Source organism: Camarhynchus parvulus, chromosome 3, assembly GCF_901933205.1.
Source record: "Camarhynchus parvulus chromosome 3, STF_HiC, whole genome shotgun sequence".
Lineage (NCBI taxonomy): Eukaryota > Metazoa > Chordata > Aves > Passeriformes > Thraupidae > Camarhynchus > Camarhynchus parvulus.
This window is the reverse complement of record NC_044573.1, coordinates 72,639,440-72,658,646: the sequence shown is the minus strand read 5'-3', so window position 1 is coordinate 72,658,646 and position 19,207 is coordinate 72,639,440. Positions and strand designations below refer to the sequence as shown.

Sequence of the window (19,207 nt, the reverse complement as noted above, 5' to 3'; positions counted from 1 at the left end):
GGGGCACCCGTTCCCCAGGCCTCTCAATGAGTCCTCTTTCCTTTGTTTTCCACAGGATACCTGGGGTATGTTGTCTGTCTGCTCCAATTTTTCTTCTGGGCTCGAGATGTATTTCAGAACTCCACTTTCTTGGCCTTTATTTCCTCTCTGTTTTCAGTCAGGCATCTCTACTTATATGGCAAGCAGAGATGTCACCATCATATTTTCTGAAAAATCCTCTTTGCCCAGGATTCTTCTCCTGGGAAGCTGAGAGGCATCTGAGAAAAAGGCAAACAGTATTACCTAATTTGCTTCTCCTGTGTTTTGCTGCTTTGGAATGTGGTTTGGAGATTTTTTTCTCCAACAGGTGGTTGTTTGATTGGTTTCATGTGAATTGTTTTAACTTAATGACCAATCATGGTCAGGCTGTGTTGGACTCTGGAGAGAGAGTCACGAGATTCATTATCAGTCTTTATAACTTCTGTAAGTATCCTTTCTCTAATAATATAATATAATATAATATAATATAATATAATATAATATAATATAATATAATATAATATAATATAATATAATATAATATAATATAATATAATATAAAATATATAATATAATAATAAATTTGCCTTCTAAGAACACTGAGTCAGATTCATTCCTTCCTGCCATGGGGGACCCCAGAAAATACCACACACAGGCATCAAGATCTGTTTACAACTGCAGTTCAAATCTTGCATTTTGGAGGTGAGAGTATTCAAGCTGAATTTGTGGGTTTCCATGTTCTTAAGTAGACATGGCTATCAACCCCACATCTTATGTCCTGAATGAATTCTCTACCCTTTAGTACCTCTAATCCAACTTGATATTTGTTGTTTGGTGTGTTTTTTTAATTAAAAAAGAAAAAATCTTGGTCCCTGTACAAATTTATACGTATAGTATTGGTGTCTACCTCCAAAGAAAGTTATGGACGATGGTTTTGGCCACTCCACCCTCAGATTACAGGTTATTTTTAATGCCATCTAGAGATTTGTAACTCTTTTCCAAGTGTGGGACAGGGAAACCAAGCCCATAACTGTGTTCCAAATATCACTCCTGGGGCCTAAAATTAAATATTACAAAATATTTGCCCACATGTTTTGCCTAGTTTTTACCACTGACTTTGACCTTTACTTTAAATTAGTTCTCGCAGTTACTCCTGAGACAAAAAAACCCATAAAGACATTAAGGAGACTGTTCATTCCCAGCTTGAATATAGTCTATTTGTGCTGTCTTAATGTTGAAGAAGTAATATGTACAGTGGGCTTTCTTTTCAGCCAGGAATGCAAAATACCAAACCCAAATGCGGACTGAGCCATGTTGCATTATTGCTCGGGACCAGTAGATGGCGACCGTCCGTCGCAGTGTCAAAGGTAAGTGAGAATGGTTCAGGTAGGGGATGTATTAGGCGACAGCTTGAACAGCAAAGCTCTGCTACTCTACACGAGAAGAAGGCAGAACTTGTATTTTTTACTCCTTCTTATACCTCTCCCTTTGGGAAGGGAGCAGTGAGTTGCCCTTTTCCACACTCAGTTTTGACAAATTATAATTGTGACAATTCATTTGAGTAAACTATCTGCTGCTGCTCCTTGCTGCTAATATCAGTCAAAAAAAGAACAAGACAATGGGAAAAAAATTCCAAAGCAATTAGACTACTTAGCTTCCACAGGAATATCCTCAAGTTCTTATCATTATTAATTAGATTCCTTATTACTTTAGGTGGAAGCAGTTAGAACTCAGTAACAATGAATCTGGGATTGGAAATAGACTTCCCTCTAGTAATTGACTGAGGCTATTGACATACCAGTTAATTAATTCTCATTATATGAGAGGCCTTACAGAATTTTTTTTTTACGTGATTAGGTTGGAAGACATTCTAATTTTTTTTTCCCTACTACATTAGATTAAAAGTTACTCATTTCTAGGAGCAAGAACAGTAAAGGTTTGAAAAAATCCCCTCCAAGAACCTTGCATTTACACTTCAGAATAGAAGTTCCTTCATTAAAACAGAAGAGTTAGAGAAATATATGTATAGCTTTACTAGAAGGACACTTAACTAGCTGTAGTCATATGAAATTTTCCTTCAGCATTGTTTTAACCATATTTTGTGCCTTTGTTTTCAATAAGGATTGGTATACATAATACATGTGTTGATGCACACAGGAGTGTCAGTAGTGCAGGAAAAAAACCCTAGACCTTTGAACCCCTAAAGGATTCCTGCATTGCCTTACAGTGTCATTTGCAATTTAAAGAAGAATACACTACAAATAGCTAAACTAGACAAGAAGAGCGCTGTCACTTAGTAAAAACAAACCAAAATACTCTGCATTACTGGGATGCCTCCCTCCAAGTTCTCAACCACTTTGCAAACCATTAACTTGAAATGTGTTAATTTGCACCCTTGCAGTACAAGGTATATGTTTATTCTCAGAACTCACACCTTTGCTGGGAAAGCTTAAAAAACCTACTTGACAGATAAAGTATAAGCTTTCACTTTTGTTGCAGCTACCTCTTGATCAGCTGTGAATTTCTATAAGGGACTTTGAAATTAGGAGAAAACCAACTGGCATCCATTTCCTAGTGAATACTAGAGAGGTGATATTAGGAATAGCTCCTGAAATCCTTTCCGAAACCCAGCAAACTTTTTTCATTGATTCCTTAATCTAATAATAACATTTATACTCTAAACCCCTCTACTTTTTAATGAGATTTGAGAGCTTTTTCCTTCTTTAGAGAATTTAAGTCCTTCAGCTTGATGATAAAATTTGAGCACCTTTATTTGCTTTAGCATGAGAAACTGTATGACTTTTATGTGTTGTTTTTCATGTGGACCCATGAGTTCTGTTAAGGGTCCAAGAGTTACCCTTGACTCTTCTTGCAGAGAGTTGCAAAGCTAGTTAGATTTTTTTTTTTTTTTTTTTGCAAAAAGGCAAAGAAAGAGAAGTCTAAATTATTTAGAAGGAATTTTTAGAGAAACAATATAAATACTGCTCTGTTTATAGTCATGCTTTTTTAGCTCAAATATATGAGAAGAACAGATAGTTTTAAAGATTCAAGATCTATGGTTGCCGTGAAGGGCAGAGAAAGGTCTCACTTCTGGTTCTTATCACAACAGAAGTTTGCAAGAGACCTCCAAGGACAATAACTGTCCAGTAAAGTTTAGTTCAAGTTAGTTCAAGGAATCCATGTGGAAGTTCCCTTCCACTCTACTTCGTACACATCTCAGATCACAAAATACACTCTCATGCACTGTAATAGTCATATTTATAGCAGAACCTGCCTCAAGGTCTGGAATTTTATGTGTTAGGTATCTAAGTAAGGGTCAGGGGTATCTTCAAAAGCTTGTGCCACGTTTCTGTCATGTGTGCATTGAAATGTGTCTACTATGAGCTGTGACAAAGTGCTCTGAAGATTGTGGTCTGGTAGGATTGTGCACACCTTATGTACAATGGTAAAAAGGCCCTGGAAAAATGTAATTGTAGCCTTTTCACATTTCTCCACCTCCACTTCCTAAAGTTGAAAAAAGCTCATATTGCCCCCTACTGCAGTGCAGAAAAAGTGTCTCTGGACTGTTTTTAGCAAAACCTTTCTTTGATCAAGACACTGGAAATGTTCCTTGTTGAGCAAAGCCTTTGCATGTTGGCCAGCAGACCTGTTTGTTTGATCATGTTAAGGTGAAGAATGAAAATACGATTGAGCACTGAGGCAAGTACTTGTACATTGACTTTTCAGCAAAGAATAAAGTACAGATTTGCATGGGGACTTTGCTTACCTGAGCCTTATTTCACATGCTGTTTGAGGCGTGATTTAAAGGAGAGATAACCAGGATCACAGTCCAGTAACATGCTGAGTGATTTTGAGGTCATGCTGGATACTATCCATTACCATTGCTTGCAATGAGATTCAGGGATAATCAAACTTGGCATAATAAATTACCAAGATAAGATGGGTAATGAAAGAATGTGAAATGCAGAAGATAGGTTTGTGCTTCTTAACAGCGTTCAGTGTGACTTTTGTAATTATTAACTAAATCTTAAAGCCTGAGGTAGTCCTTATTCAAATGCCTTAATCCTTTTTCAGATTCTCTCCTTACAACATCTCCTGTCTCCTAACATTTCCACAATGAGGGAAAGGAAGGCAACAGCTCCACTCCATTCATCCACAGATCTGACTGAAGGGAAGGAGAAGTTAAGACTGAAACAAGAGGTCGGCCTGATCAGCGGCGTGTCATTAATTGCAGGTACCATGATAGGCTCAGGGATCTTTATGTCCCCTGAGTGGGTACTGCACCACATGGGGAACCCTGCCAGCAGCCTGCTGATCTGGGCAGCATGTGGTCTCCTGGCCATGTTTGGAGCCTTGTCGTACGCTGAGCTGGGAACAATAATTAAAGAGTCTGGAGGAGACTATATTTACATTTTGAGGATTTTTGGTTCCTTTCCTGCTTTCCTTTTTGCCTACACTTCTGTCATCCTGGTGAGACCAGCTAGTTTGGCAGCTGTCTGTCTGAGCTTTGCTGAGTATGCCACTGCACCGTTCTACCCAGGTTGCTCATCTCCACAGGTTGCTGTCAAATGTACAGCTGCTGCCTGCATCCTGATTTTAACTATCATCAACTGCCTCAACGTGAGGCTGGCAACATCTGTTATGAACATTTTTACAGCTGCCAAACTCTTGGCTTTGTTGGTGATCGTGGTGGGTGGGTTGGTGCTGCTTGCCAAGGGACAAACTCAGAGTTTTCAGAATGGTTTCCAAGGCACCACTGCAGGTATTGGGGCAGTTGGAATGGCGTTTTACCAGGGGCTCTGGTCCTATGATGGATGGAACAACTTAAATTATGTAACTGAAGAACTGAAGAAGCCTGAGGTGAGTGAACAAGCAAGCTGGGTTTTACTTACTTAATCCTACTGTTAATATGTTTGATTCTATCTGTGATTGTGTTAAGAGTGGTAATCAAGGGATTTACAGTGAGGGTGGTGAGACACTGACACAAGAGACATTGCGGATGCCCCATCCCCAGAAGCGTTCAAAGCCAGCTTGTGTGGGGCTTTGAGCAACTTGGTGTAGTGGAAGGAACCCCTGTTCATTGCATGGAGATTTGAACTAGATAATCTTAAGGGCCCTTCCAAGCCAAACTATCTTGTGGTCCTATAAAAGTCCTAAAATAACCCATTGACTGGAAAGAAATTATTAGGCAGCACTTGGATATTTTGGAGATGAAGTTTTTCTTAGTGTTTAGAGGATCTCACTGTAGACACCTAGATTTATTCAGAAAAGCACTCACTGCTATAATCCATAAAGGATTCTTAACAACATGTATTTTCGTAAAGACTTGATCCATAATCTGTGCTTTAGAAAACTACTTTATCTCTCCCTGTTGCATTGAGGGGCAACTTCAGAGAAAGCCAAGCCTCACTGGAAAGGGAATCTAACTCTGTGAAGAATCCCCGTCTTTAAACATCTATATTTTAGCATTGTGCAGTCCATGCTATAGGCACTGAAGTAGCTCACCTGCATCTCACATCACCTTCTCTGTGCCATATTACCCATTTTCACAGATCAAACACTGCAGCAGTGAACAACTCCTATTTTGCAAGAGTTATGTGAGTGCCGAGTTTATAGAGTGTGCTTTATACCAGTGCAGCACACAAGATCCTACAGATCAAATGCAAATATACAGTTAAATATTAACCTAAATGGCAGCAAAGATCCCAGGGCCACTCTCTCCCATAGGATTGTGAGCACTGATATTCAGGCCCTTCCAGAGTGGAGACACCACCATTAGGAATTGTTGTAGCTTGTCCTGTGTTGAGAGTGGGGAATGCAAAAACTGATATTTCATGTTCTTAGATGCATACAGTTGCCATTTCCCAGTATTTTCAGTTGCATAAGACACTGTTGATTTTATTGAGTCTTAAAATGATCCTGTGGTGTTCTAAGACACAATCCTGCCACTAAGAAAAATAAATATTTCCTTCCTAGTGCAAATCCCCTTTGAGATTTTGAGATCAAACCCCTGTTTTGATTTAAACTGTAGAGTAGTTAAATGTGATACAACATACACTGGAACTTTGTCCAGGGCAGTGAGGTGTTTATGGGAAGATGCAGGACACCAGGAGACATAACATACTAATAACAAATAAATCAATATTAAAATAATAAAGAAAAATGCAAAAGGCATCTCAGGCAGCTACAAATCAAAATCTTTTTAATAAGATTTGGTGGGTTCTTTTTGTTTGAATTATTTTGTTTGGTTGGTTGTGGGGTTTTTCAGACTAACTTTGGAACCGTATGAGACTGGTGTGAAAGCTGCCATGTGAATCTGGATCTATGTTCTGGTCTTGTTCTGAGGAAAGGTTTAGGAAGTGGAGGAATTTCAATGAGAGATGTGGGTGGTGGCAAAACCAAATCAAACAAAAAAAACACAGTGCTGCACCTAACACTGCTGTCATCCCTTTTCCAGGTGACCCTTCCCAGAGCTCTGATGATTGCCATTCCTTTGGTTACATGCCTGTATTTGCTGGTAAACGTGAGCTACTTGGCAGCCATGACTCCCTCTGAGCTGCTGTCTTCAGGAGCTGTGGCTGTCACCTGGGGGTGAGCACTGCGTGGGGCAACATGGGCGGTGCAGCTCTGAGAAACACTGGTTCTCTCCTGCGTTTCAGGAGATTTCAATGTTATTCCCAGAGGGAATGGCAGCACTGCATTGGTCAGGCCATGTTACAGAGGAGAAGAGGGTGACAAAGATGCTCAGAGGGCTGAATCACATTGCTGTCTGAGAGAGCTGGGACTGTTCAGCCTGGAGAGAGAAAGCTCCAGGGAGACCTTACAGCATTTTCCAGTGCCTATAGGGGCTACAAGAGAGCTGGAAAGGACATTTTTACAAGGGCAGGTAGAAGTAGGACAAGCAGGAATGGCTTCAAATTGAAAGAGAGTAGGTTTAGATTAGACATAAGGAAGAAATTATTTACTGTGAGGGTGGTGAGGCACTGGCACAGGTTGCCTAGAGAAGCTGTGGATGCTCCATGCCTGGAAACATTCAAGGTCAGGTTGGAGGGGGCTTTGAGCAGCCTGGTCTAGTGGAAGGTGTCCCTGCCCATGGCAGGGGCTTGGAAAAGGATGATCTTAAAAGTCCATCTCAAATTGTTCTATGGTTCTATGAGGCCAAGACTGACCAGCTCCATCTGACCACGGTCTCCAAGGTGCATCTAGGCTGCCAAGATGGCACATTCCTTACTCCCCATTCCCTTTGTTTACACTGGGAATCTGTAACTCCCCCAACTCATGTTTTACCCCATGGAAAGTGTCCATAAGGGAGAGGTGAAGGTCACACCAGGAGCATCTCCCCACAGGCACTGGGAATGCAGCAAGGGTACATATCCAGACTTGGAACTGAGAAATTTTGCACATTTTAGATATTTCCAGGGAAATTGAGAGGGCAATGTGCCACCCTGCTAATGCAGAGGCAGTGGGTTGGGAGTGAGACAGGAGTCAACCAGCTGAATCCTGTCTACTTGGCACCTGGAATTTAGAGCAGACCAGAGTCTTTTGTCTCAGTTTCTCCATCTGTGGGGAAATGGAAAATGGCGCTGATCTCAACACCTTTGAGAGCTGTTATACACAGGTGGGGTAGCCTTTGGTAACTGTAACTTCAACTGGCTTGTGTTTTTCCAGAGCTGCACAGAAACAATTTCTACTTTTCCTCAACCTGAAGTATTTGGTGACATTAAACAGTTTCTGTACAAGATGAGGAATTTAGGAACAGAAAGAAGGGACCATCATGAGAGGTATAGACACCATCAATGATCTTCCACCAGAACATCCAGCCTTAGTCTAAATATTTCCAAAGACACAGAATCCCTGATAGCCCTAAATGAGTTGTCTGGCAGAAATTATGACATGGTGTATCCACAGATAATGTGCTGCTCTTCTTAAAAAGTCAGCAGCAGTTTTGCTTCTGTGTGCATTTCACAAGATCTCCCGTTTGAAGATCTGACTGAGCTCTTGCTGGATGTGTTCTCTAATAGCCTTTCACACCATTATGAGTAGGAGCTTTTAAAGGTCTAGTGCTTTGTTTGAGCATGTCACAAAGCCTCACTAAGCTGCAGTGTCACGAACTTTCCCTGCACTTCCTTTCCCATCATTCCTAATTAACAAGTTATTTGTGAGCTTCCTCCTTTGTAACACATCTCCTTTTCCTGTCTGATTAACCTTTTCACCCAAGAGTGCAATTCAGGAAGAAATATTGAATTAGTGACAGGAAATCTGGGCACTCAAAGGCTGGGGGAACAGGTAGGGAGCCAGTCTGAGGAGGAGGTGAAGTTTGTGGCTCACAAGCAAGACATGCAGCTATTCACGCCATTAAGAAAGAATGGGAGGAGCATAAAGAAGCCAGAGGAGGACTTGTCACATAAAAATGCATTTATTCCCTATATAAGAGGAAAACTGCCAGAAAGAAACATTGTTCAGTGGTGAGAGGTGCAGCCACAAAAGAAGCTCAGGAAACTCTTCCCAGCGTTTCTTTGATGACAGTGATTGAACAGCAACCACAGGTTTCAGTTTGCTTGTAAATAAAGTGATCTAAAAAAAATTTGAGTTTTGGATTTTTTCCAATTAGATAAACAGTGTTTGTGTATGTGATAATTACCCCAAACAGCAGCATTTATTACTCAATACTCTTAATGCTGCTTCATTCCAGAAGACAATCTTCACCTTTAGGTGAGAAAATTATCATTCCTTCCAAATGTTTACCTTGAACTCTGTAATTCTGCTACTTCTTCTGTTAAGTAGAAAGTGAAACAAATGTCTGAATATGTTATAGAACCAAACATCTGGAATTCAGACCATTTTTTTGGCTTAAGTCAGATTCACAGAAGAGCAGTAATAGGCACATGTGGGATTAAAGGCTTAAAATACTATACATATTCAGGAAGAGGTTGTAATGCAGACTATTTCTTTCAGTGTGATGGGAACAGTTTTTCTGTGATTTCCGAGCTAATATTATTGGTTGTGATAGCAGTATCTCCAGGTGTTTTCCCATGGCTTCAGTACACAAAAAAGGTGGTTTTGCCTGTTGTGACCCCTTTGTACACCACTGCAGTGTGGACAGAATATATATATAGCAGGAAGAAAAGCTGTCAGACATGACAAACTTACTAGTCACTAAATATTATGGGAATTGCAAGAAGACTTTAAATCATTAGAAAGCCTTCAGAAAAAGATTCTGACAATACAGAAATAATGGAGTGATGTAACCTGTCTGGTTCTACAGTGAGTATTCAATACATTTATGAACCGCATCTTACGCTGTGAACTCTTTCCCACCTCAGGGACAAAGTCCTGGGCAGCTGGGCATGGCTCATCTCCCTGTCGGTGGCCCTGTCTACGTTTGGTTCCTCGAATGGGACGTTCTTCAGCGGAGGCCGTGTGTGCTACATTGCTGCCAGGGAGGGCCACATGGTGAGCACAAAGAAAGGGATCTGGCTTGCTTTGAGCAACTTCACCTTCCTGTGACACTAAAGCAGAGAGGAAAACACTGTGTATGTTCAACTGGCAGAGTGATACCTCTTCAAGGGGTTTGTTCCTTGCTCATTAATCCTCATCTCTTTCAAATGTAAGGTGTATTGTCACTGTCATATTTTCTGAAAAATCCCTTTGCCCAGGATTCTTCTCCTGGGGAGCTGAGAAGCCTCAGAGAAAAATGAAAATAATAATTATCCGATTGCTTCTCCTGTGTTTTGCTGCTTTGGAATGTGGTCTGGAGATTGTTTATCCAACAGGTGGTTGTTTGATTGGTTTCATGTGAATTGTTTTTACTTAATGACCAATCACCGTCTGGTTGTGTCGGGACTCTTGGAGAGGTCACGAGTTTTTCATTAGTATTTTGTTAAGTCTTCTGTAAGGATCCTTTCTCTATTCTTTAGTATAGTTTTAGTATAGCATAATATATAATTATAATATAATATAATATAATATAAATATATTAGCCTTCTAAGAACAGGGAGTCAGATTCTCAATTGCTCCTTTGTCCTGGGGACCCTGAAAATACCACAGTGTATGTTGTCTCTGGGCTTTCTTTTTCAGTCAGGTGCTTTCAAAAAGATAACATATTCGCATCTAGCCTGAATTCAAAGAGCAGCTTTGAAATTAACCACTCAAATACTGCTGCATTGGAGCACCAGGCACAGGCTGTGGGGTGACCTAGTCAATATGCCTGCCAGGAAAGGAGAACCTGGCCATGCTTGTGTGTTGCAAGGCACCTTTGCTCGCACTGGGAAGGTAGCCCAGCACCAGCCAGCTGCCTTTGCAGCTGTTATACTGACTACACAGGTTCATAGCAGGGGTGATCCAGCCTTCACATGGGTAGTCCAGCTTACATGCAGCATAGGATATCTCTAGTCTTCAAGCTTCGTCGCAATTACAAGGTGACACCAAGCCTTCCATCTTTCCTAGCTTGGGTTTATCGCTGGTTTTGTTAGGTGGGCCAAATGTGGTAACCCAGTGGAGGTCAGGCTGCTGCAGCTCCCTCCTCCCTGGTCCAGCCAATAAGTCCAGCATGCATTCCCAGTAGCCACACACACACAAACACAGGTATCAAACATATTTATATACAGACATACATACATACATGTATAGCTGTATGTATACACACAGCTATACATGCCAGCAGGGAACATAGAGCTCCACATACAGCCATAGCTGGGGCTCACACAAACACCAGCACTATCAACACCAAGGGCCTTTCATTCCCTCTCTGGCTGATCAGGGATCTATTAGTGAGAAATTCATATAGAACATATGTTCAGCATGGGTCCCTCCAGTAGCTGGGCTCAGATACTCAGCCCCTGGATCCCAGTCTCCCCAGTTGCTGGTATCTGGGCAAACAAGCCCTCAAGGTTGCTGCCACATCCCAGCTGCTGATACAGACCCCCCTCACTCACAGGTACACCTCCACACACACTCAACCACACTGCTCCACAAAGAGGAGAAGAAAGGCTGAGCTGCATTTGTCCTCTGTTTTGAGCAGACCTCTTGTGTTCCTCTTGAATCTGCTTTTTTTGGTCCTTCCCACCCACAACATCTGGCATTTCTGTCCTCAAGTGTGAAGGCACTGAAACAGGTTGCACACAGAGGTTGTGGATGCTGAGGCCAGGGTTGATGGGACTTTGAGCAGCCTGGTCTAGTGAAAGGTGTCCCTGCCTACAGCAGGATGTTGGAATTAGATGATCTCTAAGGTCCCTTCCAACCCAAATCATTCTACGAATCTGTGATTCCACACCAGCTTCGCTCCTGGTTCATAGCAGGGAATCTTTTATGCATATGAATGACCAGGTTGGTGGAGATGACTGGACTGGTGATTGCTGGTTTTGGTGGTCCCTGGTTTTGGTGGTTACTGGTTCCTCAGCTTTTCTCTCTGAATATAATGCCCGCTCTATCATGGCAAACTCTGTGCTGAGAAAGGCACAGATGGTCTGAATCTGACCATACCAGACTATGAGCTGAATGCTTATGCCATTTCTCAAACACTCACCTCTAGCAAAAGTCCTTGCATAATATTTTGTTTGGGAATTAAAAATAAAATAAAATAAAATTTAAAAAGCAGCCTTTCTCATTAAATTTTCCCAATGAAACAAACAATAAAGAGGCTACTAATACTGAAACAAATCTTGGTGTAATTTGTATTCACATAAATGTTTCAGGACTAGTCCTTGTCTCATTTTCCAGTTATCCCAAGAGAAGTCAAGTCCCAGAGAGACATGACAGAGTGCAGAAGAGTGGGCCCATGGCAAAAGGTCCTGATGGTGATCAGAAAAGCTCTAATTTGACTCATTCTGTCACATCAGTAGTTTGAAAAACTCATTTTGCCTGCTCAAACTGATCATGTTTGATAGGAAACCAGTGAGATACAATAAAAATACCCTTGAAGGAGTTTCCTGTATTTACACTCCTCAGAGTTGGTCTGGTTTTATATAATGCTTATTTGCTGATTCTGAATGGCTCTGGCTGCAGGCAAAGATCCCACCAGCAGCTGAGGGGGATGAGTAAGGAGCTCTGAGCCCATGAAATGATGATGCAGGGCTTTGCTTTGTTTTTCAGCCAGACATTCTGTCCATGGCTCATGTGCGACGCCTCACGCCCTCCCCTGCTCTACTGTTCACATCTGCCATGTCTTTAATAATGATAATATCAGGGAGCTTCACCAGCATTGTCAACTTCTTCAGGTATGTGTGTGTAGGGCTTCTGTTTGCATCCCCTGTGCTCCTGGGTTTTACACTGTTTATAAGTATTTTATTGCATTATCCTTTTGAGCTTGGGCCATTGCTTTCCAACCAATACTGGGGAGAGGAGGAGGGAAGAAGGAAAATAAAGAGATGGGGAACCAGCACCTTTGCAATGCATGAATGCTCCTGTCACTAGAGACTTAACTGAATGTGATTCATCCCCATTGAATCAGTAATGTTAAGATAATTCTAAAGTTCTCATTGTTTGTGCTAGAAAGGAAAATAATGGAGGAACTACTAAATTTAGATCAATATTCCCCTTTTTAATTGGAGATATGAACATCTGGGATCTGCAAGGCAGGACTCCCATTCCTGGATGATCTCACCCCAAGGTTAATGCTGTCTAATTTTTTTGTTGTTTGTTTCTTCAAGTTTTATGGCATGGCTTTTCTATGGAATGTCTATTTCTGGGCTCCTGTATTTAAAAATCAAGAAACCAGAACTGCCAAGATCTTACAAGGTAAAGTAATAACACAAAACCCTCAAATATTTTCCTATATTGTTCAAATGGCTAAGAGAACATTTAGAGAAAAGAGTGAGAACTGGTGGCTGACAGATTCAATGTGGTTGTCCTTCCTTTTTAATTTCAAGTTTTGTGTCAGCAAAGCCAACAAGGGGTGAGACAATGTGAACATACAGCCATAAGTCAAGGTTGAATTCTCTGTCTTGATAAGCTAATAATGTCCTGCATCCTCACTATGAAAATATATCTACCATATCCTCTTTCTTTCTAAAATATTTAAACGGTAAATGAAGGATGATTCTGATCAACATTGTAATCGCCTGTTTATGCTCACAGACTTTGGGCAAACTCCTTGGAGGGTAGCCCAGGTGTAAGAACCTTGCAGAGGGGAAAATAACTTAGGTGGAGTGCTCCAAGTTCTTCAAGATGACATAGGGACAGGTTTGTTCCCCACAAAACAGCTGAAAGGAGGGAAATCAAGAGTCATGTGTTCTTCAGCCATGAGTGAGCTGATCTTCAGTGCTTCCTCAGTGACTGAGGATTATTAATGAATGCACAAGCCACCCTCCTTTGAGGAAGGATGGCTTCAAATTGAAGTTTAAATGCTTTCTGACCAGGCTTACAGAAACTGCCTCTGTGATTGCCTGCCCACCTGTCCTCAACACATGGATAAAACTTTTTGTGCAAGGGTGCTAAGGTACAGTTGATTTGAATACAATTGCTCTGTTTTGTCTACAGCTTGGTTTTTAGATGCAAGGTAGTAGGGAGACCAAGAACAGACCTGGCACTAAACCCAGTAATTTGCATCTTCAGATCTAGGAGGGCAGGAAAGACCAGGGGTTAAGGTGGTGGTGTAGCTCTTGCAGGGATGTTCAGCCTTGGGGTGAGAGTAGGCTGGGAAACAGGATGTCTGGATTAATTGGTATTTCTAGGTAATACCTCGAGTTGCAGAAAGGTTTCATCTAAAAAGCCTTCTGCAGAAGTTCCAGGGTTATCCAGACACATAGAAGCCCAGAATTACATGAGTCTTTATGCTGATGTTTTGCTTTCACAGGTCCCAATTATCATCCCCATAATTGTGCTGATGGCAGCTGTGTACCTGGTGTTAGCTCCCATCATTGATCAACCCCAAATAGAGATCCTCTACATTGTCCTGTTCATTTTCAGTGGCATCATTTTTTATTTCCCTCTGGTTCGCTTCAAGTACCACCCTCGCTTCTTACAGAGAGTCACTTTACACCTCCAGTTGTTGCTGGAAGTTGCTCCAACTACCAGGGATGCAAACTGAGATAACATCCTTCCTTCACGTGGCTGCCTGCACCTCATGGTTTATCCCTTGGTTTTCAAGGCTCAGGAAATATTCTTCTGTAAAGAGCAATGAGTAGAATGCAAGTGACACTAAATGTCCAGGTGAGATGGACTACAGCTATGACTTCTCACGCTTCCCTAAAATTCTGAGGACATGTTTTTCTCCTTTTCAACTTTGCCGTGGCATTACATATAGATTCCAAAGGAATATGTGTATTTTTCATCCCAAAAAGGGCTGTTTTTCACGATCTTATCTCTTATTTCAAGATGAAATCAGAAGAAGATGGACAATGAAACATTATTCATATAGCAGGCTGAGTCCCATAGCCATTCCTGGCAATGCCTTATAATTATTTACAGCTGGTTCTGCCCACTGTAACTGCAAAGCTTCTCAAATCAATAAAGCAAGGGCTCACCATGGCCACAAGAAATAAACCCTTTTTCACTCCGGTATTCACTCTGGGAAGATTATGCTTCTTCCATTTCCAGGTGCACAGTCACAACAGTCCTTTCTCTGTCTCAGAAACCATCCCACATCTCCCATAGAAACCCCTCTGACATGAGACAAGAAGTGCCTTAGTGCTTTGTCAGTTTACTCAGTTGAGAATGCACTTGTCATCTGGGATCCATCCATTCATGGTGAGGACACAAGCAGCATCCCTCAAGTACCAACATTCACCCATGTGCTTCCTGTGATCCCCCTGAAGAAAAAAAAACTTATTTTGTGACAAAGTGAGAAAAAAAAACCCACCAAAAAACCCTAGAGCATATGTACCAGCAAAATACTCTGACTAGGAATTAAAGAAACCACATACTGAGCTACATTAGGAGAAGTGTGGGCAGCAGAGCCAGGAAACACACTGTCTCTTTGGACTCAACCCCTGAAATCATGCATTTAGTGTTTGGCCTTGCTGCTCAAGGTGGAGTTGTGAAGACCACCTGGGCCCTTCTTTGTAATGGCAGCTCAGAACAGTGGTCACAAGCTGTGGCTTGAGATGTTCAGGCTGGACTTAGGGAAATGTGCCCCATGAGGGCAATGCAGCATTGGAGCAGTGGGCAGAAAGGTGGGGAGATCCAAGTGCCCTTGCATTTTCTACCACAGCCATTTCCACCAATTTCTGTGATTCTAAAGGCACAGCACAAAGTCACAGGCTGTGCGCTCTCACCCACACCTAACACACTGCAGTCACTCTTGTTTCCGATTATCCTGAGGCACAGCTGGTTTTTTCCTGGTCTCAGGGAAGGAGAGGTATTATAAGCTGTTTTCTTCACATTTTTCCAGATGGTTCCAGGATGATACCTGTCATAGACTAAAAAGGTCTAGGAGTTAGTCCCTAAAATGCCTTGTTAAAGTACTGAAAGTTAACTTTCTGTCAGCATTCTTCTATAGAGCCTGCTACAATCCTGCTACCTTTTACCTAACCTGCTATGATCCTAGAACACAGGTTACTTGATCCTCCAGGCTTCTTCCAGCCCATCTCAGAGTTGTGTATCTGATTACAATCTCATTTTACAATGTCACCCCTCCGGCTCCTCTGAGTGGTGACACCAGAGCACCTACAGGGATGCACCCATAGTCTGTTTTTCCAAGTGTTAGGTATGATAATGGATAGGCCAGATGCCACTCATCCAAATCCTTAGCTTAAATAGTGTTTGGGAGGATTTCCTTCCACTGATTTTTACTGGAGTTGCCAACAAAGGCCAGTGAGGGAACAATTTTTCCTCCTGAATCCCTTGACAATATAAAATTCTTGGGATGTGTCTCTTAAAGGAGAGGATGTTTTCAGAAGGACTGATGAGGTTAGGAGCTCTAGGTTACCTTCCTCCCAGTGCCCCAGGCTCTTCATCTGATGTCGGGTAAACTTCTTAAAGGAGCTGCATCTCAGCTACTTACCTAAAAATTAGAAGAATACAATTTCTTTGCTCATAATTTTTTTAAACAATCTTTTTCTTACTTATTTATGAAGCCTATCACATGGGGCTGTGCTCTAATAAAGAACATGAAAAGACTTAGCACTTTGAATAAATAGCCTTTATATGTTACTGGTTTGTGTATGGATTTAGGGGAACTGGAAAGCTGCAATTACCTTACTCTGCACCAATCTCATTTTCTATAGATATTATTGTAACAAGATGTTCTTTTTTATTTATGTTGCCTAGGATTTGCAGGTGTTTATAATGCCAAAACAAGATGCTGAAAGCTCAGAGAATTGAAAGATAATTACAATAAAATGGGCATTACAATGAAGTGAGTTAATGTGTCTGTTTCTGTTTTTCACCCAAGAAAAACAATTCCATAGAAATTTTACTGCATGATCATAAACAATCAGCATCAAGCTTATCTCTCCTCGGTCAGAAGGTTTAACAACTTGCGTGGGTGTTTATATGCACGTACACTCATTTTTCAAAATGATTGCTTATCTATTCAACCCCAGGATATGTAAATTGGAATCTCTTTTTCCTTCATGAGACATTTACAATAGAAGTGCCAGGAAGAGGCAACACATCCTTACCATTTATTCCTGCAGCATAGTGACAATGTGACAGTGGACTGAGCTCTGTACCCGCAGCTTGTACAGGCTATCCTACAAGATCTTATTGGTCCTGTCTGTTTCCAAAGCTCCAGATCCCTGTGACCTGTGCTTAGACCCTTTCTTCACAGGCTCAGAGGAAAAATGGACAATCAGCACTGACCTCAAGATAGTCATAAGATCTCTACTTCACCTCTAGGCCCTGAGTATAATTGAGTTCCATCCTTCAGCTGGCAACCTGCAACAACCTGTTGGGAGCTTTACTTTGGTGCACAAAGCAGAATGTATTCTGGGCTTTTTCCTGACTTCCTCAGAAGCATCAGAGATGGACTACACCTAGGGATAGTAAAGAACAGTCCAGTGTGTGAGAGAGCACAGAAAATCCTCCTTTGGTGATCTTCTAGTCAGGCATGCTCATATGCCCAAGTTCAAGTGATTGCCATAATTCATGGCTGATGACAAATTTCCAGTTGGGTGGGACGGAGCAGAATTCAAGATAACTTTAATTTTCCACTGTTCAAGGAACACAGTTCACTCACTTAGACTGTTCAGACAGTTTATCTGAACAGTTCTCAGACAGAAGATTTGGTGTTTAGTCTCTCCTGCTCTTTGCTTGGACATAGGAAATAAAAAAGGCATCACTGAACTCTCTCAGCAGGGTTAACTTGCTCTCCAGGTCATCACACTTAGGGGATGAAATAAATACAGTCAGCTCTAGGAATCACAGACTATTCCATTGTGGGTTGGAACTGATCTCTGGAGGTCTCTTGTCCAACTTCCTTCTTGAAGCAGGACTATTATCATGCAAGGTCATTTACCTGTGCCTCTGTCTGTTCATGTTTTGGAAAACACTGATGATGGAGAAACTACCATCTCTCTGTGCCACTCTCTGGATAAAGAAATTTTGCTGAAGGTTCAATCTGAACATCTCAAGCTGCAGCTTGTGGCTGTTGCCCTTCCCTGTATCCCCTACTGCCAAAGTGGATGGTTCTATCCTTTTTATAACTCTCTTTTGTGGAGCTGTAGGTTGCTGTTATATTGCCTCTTTCTTTTTGCCAGACTCAACAAGCCCAACTCAAGAAGCTTTTTCATGTAGGCAAAGTGCTCTGGACCTCTATCTTGGGAGCTCTTTGCTGAACTCTCCAGTTCCTTTGCTTTCCTTTTGAATTGGGAAGGAGTCAGAAAATTGAATGCAACATTCCAAGTGTGCCTTCACAGGTGTCAAGCCTACAGAGACACTGACATTCCTTAGGCTGCTTAGGCACCTTTCCTAATGCAGGCCACTATGTGTAACCCTTTCAGTCAATCACTTCTGAGAGCTTCAGCGGAGTTGAAGGCAACGTAAAACCCTTACTTTGTACAGTTGGTGCTCTTATAAGAAACTTTGCCTAGGCTGTGATAAATCCTGCATCAGGATGACTCAGTCTAGCAGTGCAGGGGGATCTACATCTTGCACTTCACCATTTATTGATGAGTTAGTTGGATACTGTCAGGGTCTTTACATATGTGACTCATTCCTCATGAAGGAGTGCTTTTGCTAAAAAAGGATGCACACCCACAGTTGTACAATAAATGGGTGGTCTTAGGTTTATGAACTAGCAGTGAGATTAATGGCTAGTGAAATAGCCCATCTGTTTCTAGAATCAAGCTACCATGTCATGTTTGTCCTCAGAGACAGTGAACCCTATGGCTTGAGTGTCTGACAGATAAATGATTATCTTTTCCTTCTAAAGCTTGGTCATCAGTTGTTATTGTTTAATTTAATGGACTATGCCCTGGTTTCCATGCAGTGGCATGAAAGCCAACAGGGGAGCTGAGAACAGGGAAAATGAGAAGTAGCTTGAAAGAGAATTACCGTACATACAAGTCTTGGCTTGTCTGTCTGAATTACCTATATAAAATCCAGACATGGACAACACCCAAACAGCAAACACATGTGCCCAGAACTTTTGAAATGACAGGATTTTTTTTTTTTTTTGCTTGGCAGTAATTGATTTCCTTTCTGTTTGTATATTCTGGGCCTGTTCTTCAGTTCACAATCTGTTTTTCCCACAGCATAACTGTGTCATTAACAGAGTAGAGCAACGGTCCAGCCTTTTTTCATTGCTCAGTCTGTGGCTGCCAAACATCATCAACAGGTCACGATTCCTTTGCAGAGAGGGTACCAGAATGCACACAGATTTCCAGTAGAAGGTACAGACCCTGGCACAAGAAGCACCACCAGTTCCTGAATTAGGAATCCAGAGCTGTCCCCAGGATCTCTCAGGGTATTGGATCTGCTGTCCTCCTCCCTTTGCTGTGGCCTTACTCCAGGGCTCTGAATGCTCAGTTTTCCACTCACATCCCACCCTGGATTAAAATTGGGTTAATGAGACTTCAGCCTGTCTGAGCTGTTATGAATTTTAGTTCATTCACACTTGTAAATAAAAGGAAATAATATCATCTCGCTGAAAGGAAGCAGGAGGATCAAATGATGCCAATAATCTTATTTCTTCCTAGGCCAAGTAGTCCCTCTTACCTGTACTTTTACAATCTATATTAAGTGTGCAGAGGCTGCAGAAAATACAGAGAGTGTCATTCTGGCTGAAGGGCCACTCTGCAAATTGTACCAG

At 41.7% G+C, this 19,207-nt stretch overlaps 1 protein-coding gene across 1 annotated transcript; it reads left to right on the top strand.

The window, feature by feature from the left end:
• The first annotated feature begins 3,056 nt into the window (after positions 1-3,056).
• Positions 3,057-14,044, top strand: LOC115902500 (b(0,+)-type amino acid transporter 1-like). The gene is made up of 7 exons (XM_030946048.1): positions 3,057-3,154; positions 4,129-4,878; positions 6,476-6,609; positions 9,342-9,471; positions 12,109-12,233; positions 12,666-12,753; positions 13,811-14,044. Exons 1-7 carry the CDS (start codon positions 3,074-3,076, stop codon positions 14,042-14,044), a joined length of 1,542 nt encoding a protein of 513 aa, XP_030801908.1. The 5' UTR covers positions 3,057-3,073.
• The last annotated feature ends 5,163 nt before the right edge of the window (positions 14,045-19,207 follow it).

Bases quoted from the DNA above. Each gene is read 5' to 3' on its own strand.
- LOC115902500 (XM_030946048.1), top strand. From the start codon at position 3,074: ATGGTTGCCGTGAAGGGCAGAGAAAGGTCTCACTTCTGGTTCTTATCA. The intron at 6,610-9,341 runs GTGAGCACTGCG...TTCCCACCTCAG, and splicing joins GCTGTGGCTGTCACCTGGGG to GGACAAAGTCCTGGGCAGCT. The intron at 12,754-13,810 runs GTAAAGTAATAA...TTGCTTTCACAG, and splicing joins AACTGCCAAGATCTTACAAG to GTCCCAATTATCATCCCCAT.